The sequence below is a fragment of the Lissotriton helveticus genome, chromosome 2_1, assembly GCF_964261635.1.
Source record: "Lissotriton helveticus chromosome 2_1, aLisHel1.1, whole genome shotgun sequence".
Taxonomy (NCBI): domain Eukaryota; kingdom Metazoa; phylum Chordata; class Amphibia; order Caudata; family Salamandridae; genus Lissotriton; species Lissotriton helveticus.
This window is the reverse complement of record NC_136059.1, coordinates 261,287,500-261,293,499: the sequence shown is the minus strand read 5'-3', so window position 1 is coordinate 261,293,499 and position 6,000 is coordinate 261,287,500. Positions and strand designations below refer to the sequence as shown.

The window sequence follows — 6,000 nt, the reverse complement described above, 5'->3', positions numbered from 1 at the left end:
TATAGTGGACCTTTTAAATAAGCATTTGTAATGCAATAGGTCTCGCATTAGGAAAGTTTGAGCTATTGGTCTTGTAAATGACAATTTTTTTATTTATGTGTTGGTTTTGAAAATAGCTAAATTAATAGCTTTGTCATTTACAATGCCAATAGTTATAACTTTTGCAAATGTGACACCTATAGCATTTGTAATGCAACATGTTTTGTATTTACGTGACTTAGATGTATTGATATTACAAATAACTTTGGCTTTTAATTTTTTTAATTAATTAATACTTAAATAAAAGGAATTGTAATTTATAATGGCAATAGCTTAAACTTTTGTAAATAACTTTTGTGAAGATTATGTTCAGTGTATTTTATTGTGACGAAAATCCAAGAACAGAAGTGAAATATTAACATCTTTTTGTGACATTTGTAATAAAGCTTGAAACATTGAGAGAACATATTTGAACCAGTTGTTGTTGAATTGTTGCACAGATTGATGCTGTAATAGCGCGGAGTGATGTTGTGGTGGCGACGAGTGATGCTGTGGCGTTCAGTGATGCTGTGGTAGCGCATAGTGATGTTGTGGTGCCCCTGAGTGATGCAGTGGTGGCCGTGAGTGATGCTGTGGAGGCCATGAGTGATGCTGTTGAGGCCGAGAGTGATGCTGTGGAGGCCGTGAGTGATGCAATGGAGGCCCTAAGTAATGCTGTGGAGGCCCTGAGTGATGCTGTGGAGGCCCTGAATGAAGGCCCTGAGTGATGCTGTGGTGGCGCATAATGATGCTGGGGTAGCGCATAGTGATGCTGTGGTGTTCCAGAGTGATGCTGTAGTGTTCCAGAGTGATGCTGTGGTGGTGCTGAGTGATAATGTGGTGGCGCTGAGTGATGCTGTGGTGGCGCTGAGTGATGCTGTGGTGGCGCTGAGTGATGCTGTGGTGGCGCTGAGTGATGCTGGGGTGGCATTGAGTGATGCTGTGGTGGTGCTGAGTGGTGCTGTGGTGGTGCTGAGTGATGGTGTGGTGGTGTTGAGTGATGCTGTGGTGGTGCTGAGTGATGCTGTGGTGGTGCTGAGTGGTGCTGTGGTGGTGCTGAGTGATGCTGTGGTGGTGCTGAGTGATGCTATGGTGGTGCTGAGTGGTGCTGTGGTGGTGCTGAGTGATGCTGTGATGGTTCTGAGTGGTGCTGTGGTGGTTCTGAGTGATGCTGTGGTGGTGCTGAGTGGTGCTGTGGTGGAGCTGAGTGGTGCTGTGGTGGTGCTGAGTTATGCTGTGGTGGTGCTGAGTGATGCTGTGGTGGCGCTGAGGGATGCTGTGGTGGTGCTGAGTGGTGCTGAGTGGTGCTGTGGTGGTGCTGAGTGGTGCTGCTGAGTGGTGCTGTGGTGGTGCTGAGTGATAATGTGGTGGTGCTGAGTGATGCCAAATAAGATCAATAGTACTGCGATGTCGCTTTCTGTGATGTCACTTCTTGTGACGCAATATGCAATTAGGGGGGCCTCGCATCTTCCCTTTCGCCCGGGGCCTCAGAAGGCCTAGGACCGGCCCTGATTGGAAGCAACCAAAATATGGAACACACTCCCTCTAACCATTAAAAACGAACCCAACCTTTTATCTTTTAGGAAAGCTTTAAAGACCTGGCTGTTTAAATCATGGCACTCGCAATTGAAATAAATAACGCTTAGGCTCCCCAGGGCATTAACGCGCTACATAAATAAAATTAGCATAACATAACAGACGTGCTTGTGCTTTGACTTATTGCAGCTAAGTGGTAATTAAATGACAAATCAGGGATAGAAAGGGGTTAAATCTGTGCTCGGAGATGAAAGCCACAGCCCCTCCCCCAGGGGCCCGCAGGCGTGAGGGAGTGGGCACTTAAATGCATAAGATGGGCGAAGGTGTAGTGTGTCATGTGACACCCTCAAAGATGACACATGGCACAATAAGAATGTACGCACCATGACGCGGAATTGGCGGAAAGTTCATTAAAGATTTGAACTGTGCACGGAGACTGACCGGACTGGTCTTCAACACTTGTGTCTACATCGTGACTTCTGTTGCATAAGCCTGGCCCTGCACTGAGGGCACAACAAGCGGGAGGGGGTTTCAGCTCCTGCACCTGCTTCAGTGTTCCTGCCGGGCGAGAGAAGGCTGCAACTCATACACAAGCCTCAGCTCTGATGCTGTGGGCGGGCTTCATCTACCACACCGGTCTCTGCTCTGCAGCTGGGGTGGGGTTCTCCTACACCAGTACCAGCTCTCCTCCCCCAACACCAAAGATCGGGAACATCTTCTCTGTGAAGAGGGTGCGGGGGTAGGTGTAGAGAAGTTCCAAGGAGTTTGCGTTGTACATGGACAGCCGCCCCGCATCATATTCCAGATACACCCCCAGTTTCACAGGCATCTCACGAGGGTACAGAGGTGTTTTAGGGTAGGTGAGAGCTTTGAACTGACCATGCTCAAAATCCACACCCCAGACTCCCCCCTCAGGTGACTCTGTGATCTCTTCCTTCCTGTTCATAGACTGTGCTGCGACACCCACAGTCCATCCTCTCCCCTCCTGCAGTATCTGCACCTCCCAGTAATGTCTGCCTGAGGTGAATCCCTCGCTTCCCAGCACGCAGGAATAGACAGCAAATCTCTCAGGGGTGTCCGGCAGGGTCTGTGGCCTGTGTGTCCATCTCGCACGTCTACACCCCTCAGACAGGAGGAGCCAGGGGTTCGCTGTGTCTGGATCCAGTGTCACCATCACTGCAGAGAAGAGAGTCATAATTAATGAATGAATGCACACAAATACAGCATATAATTAATATGTTTAGTTTATTTTCAGGCAACTGTCATGAGGCAAACCCAACTTGAAGGAACGAGCTGTACTCTACTGTACACTGCACTAGGCAACACCTATCTGGAAAGAACAATGGGGCTTATTTACAAGACCGTTGCGCTGCCGGTGTGTGACTTTTAACATGGGAATAAGTGATGCACCAGCGGCGCAAGGGGCTTGTAAATAAGCCCCAGACTGTATGGTACACTGCACTTGATATCACCTACCAAGAAGGACAATCTGGAAGGAGCACACTGCAGTGGACAATATTCAGCACTATTCAGCACCTATCTGGAAATATTGTACTTTAGTGTACTGTACACTAAACTAGACAACAACTTCCTTAAAGAAGCACGCTGTGCTATACTGCACTGTACAGCACCTACCTGAAAGGAGCGTACTGTATTGTACAAAGATACGGCACTTACCTAGAAGGAGCGCACTTCAGTGTACTGTACAATGCAGTAGACAGCACCTATCTAGAAGGAGTACACTGGACTGTACTGCACACTGCACCAGACAACAGCTTACTGGAAGGAGTGCACTGTACTGTACAATGCACTAGACAGCAAGTACCACAGAGGACCTAACTGCACTTTACACTGCACTGGACAGCACCTATCTGAAAGGAGCACACTGTACTGTACCATATACTCAATCAATCAATCAGGATTTATAAAGCACAGCAAATCATCTGATAGGGCATCCAGGCATGTCCATACTGCAGAATAGAGGACATATCTAGACACTACAGTATACCGCACCTGTTTCGAAAGAGCATACGGTACTGGACTGAACTAGACAGCGCCCACCTTGAAGGAGCATACTGTATTTTACTGTACATTGCACTAGACAGCACCTATCTGGAATGACTAGACTGTATTGTAAACACTGCACCAGACAGCAACTATCTAGAAGGTGTGCACTGTACTGTACTGCACTAGCAGCACCCAAATGGAGGAAGCACACTGCACTGCACTCAACAGCACCTGTCTGGTAGGGGCATACTTTAGTGTACTGTACACTGCACCAGACAGCACTTTTCAGTAAGGAACAAACTGTACTATACACTAGGATTAACATATCTGGAAGTAACACTTTGTACTTTACACTACATTAGACAGTACCTACCGGGAACGAGCTCACTGTACTGTACTATACAGCACCTCTCTGGAAGGAGTTCCCTGTACTGTCCACTGCACCAGTTAGTATCTATTTGGTAGGAGTGCACTGTGCAGTATACTGCACCAATTTCAGAGGAAGACAGTGTACTTTATACTACACTACACAGCCGCTATCTGAAAGGGGCGGATGTATGACATTACAACGCATGCTTTTACATCACATGCCTTTACAACGCGGTTTTTACAACGCAAACCTTTACAACGCATAGCGCTTTGGGGTTCTGGATAGTGAATAGTTTAATTTACTATTCCAACTCCAGTCCCCGTGGACACTAGGGAAGGTGTTGGATAGTAAATTAAACTTATTCCCTATCCTAGAGCGCCCCCCAGCGCAATGCGTTGTAATGGTTTGCGTTGTAAAAGTTGCGTCGTAAAGGCACTGCGTGGTAAAATTTGCGTTGTAAAGGATGTTTCCCAAAAGGGGTACACTGTAATGTACAATATACTGCACTACGCAGCAACTATCTTGAAGGAGCTTACGGTACTGTATATTATATAGTAGCTACCTGGAAGGAGCACAATATACTATACCCTACACTACGTAGCACTTTCATGAAGGAGCGTACTGTACTGTACACTGCACTAGGCACCACCTATATGGAAGAAGAGATTGTGTGATGGAACCATATTTGCTTTACCACACCATCTCAATAACACAAGTCTAACCACAAATATGCGTTTACCACGCCTTCCTTTACAACAAATTATACCTTGTTAAGGCATGTATGGTAAAGACATATCTGTGGTTAAGATTGGACAGGTAGGTTTTAACCCCTCGACCCCTGACTCCTAAAACGACCCCCTCCCTCCTTAAAACCAACCCTGTCCCTCCCCCGAGTGTTAGAATGGTTACTATACTATAGAGTTCACAATACTAGATGGCAAAGTGCACTAGACAAATCAATGTTTAAAGACCGCATTGCAAGTTCTTCAATGTACTGGACAGCCCAATATACAAGGCAGTACACTGTGCCACAGTACTCACTGTACTAGACCAAACAAGCCACTGGAGAGCCCACTGTTGGAAACAGTACAGTATCCTTTACTGCAAGGTACACTGCGCTAGGCAGAAAGTGCACTATCATAGGACGCCCATTGTACTGGCTTGAATATTGCTGTACTACGTGGTACGCTGGGCGAGAGCATCCACTGGGTAGACAGTACACTGCACTAAATGGCAGACTGCACTACAGAGCTCTCTCTTGTACAGAGCGTACTGCAAACAGTTGCAGTGCACTGCAGGGCCCATTGCAGACAGTACACTGAGTCAGGTACCCACTATACTAGACAAAAGACTGTGCTAGAGAGCCTGTGCCACTAAATACTGGTAGAGTATCCACTGCATAGGCAGTACAATGTACTAGATGATAAACTGCACTAAACAGCTCACTGTACTCTGTGGTAGAGCACCACTTTACTAGACATTATACTGCACGAGGTCACCTGCTATGTTATAATGGTATAACGTAATTGTATTTATGTAGCACTTATTACCTCTGATGAGGCGCAACTTATGTTATGAGTATTTGTAGAGAGCACAAGTCACCCAGGAGGACTAGTGTCGTCCAAGGTTGGGACAAGACTAGGTGAATAGTCTTGTCTTCGGCTCTGATTTGAGGACAGGTTATTCCAGGCTCTGGGAGCAATGTAGAGAAGGCACAGCTGCCGGATGTGGGTCTGCAAATGCGAGAGATGTGTGTGTGTGTAGGCCCCTGGCTGAGCAGATGTGTCAGGTAGGTATATGAAAGTTAATGTGATTGTTGAAGTGGTTGGGGCTGAAGTTGTACAAGGCTGGAAATGTGCAGGAGTAGTTTGAAGAGTACTTGTTTGTGGATGGGGAGCCAGTGGAGGTGTTTGAGATGTGGGGGGATGAGGGCAAAGGGTTGGGAAATTTGAGTCTGGCCAATGAGTTTTGTATGGTCTGTAGTCTTCAGGCCAGTTGTGCATTGATTCTTACATTGAGTGCCTTGCCTTAATCCAACTTGCTGGTGAGGAGGGCCTGGGTGATGTTTC

General features: G+C 46.8%; 1 protein-coding gene across 1 annotated transcript in view; it reads right to left on the bottom strand.

Annotated features, from left to right (window-relative positions):
• Positions 1 to 342: 342 nt before the first annotated feature.
• LOC144817891 (E3 ubiquitin-protein ligase TRIM39-like) overlaps positions 343 to 6,000 on the bottom strand; it is a 128,025-nt gene continuing 122,367 nt past the window's right edge. Inside the window, exon 6 of the mRNA XM_078674788.1 lies at positions 343 to 2,730. Within this exon, the coding sequence (XP_078530914.1) occupies positions 2,222 to 2,730 (509 nt within the window). The 3' untranslated portion in view covers positions 343 to 2,221. The remainder of the gene's footprint in view (positions 2,731 to 6,000) is intronic.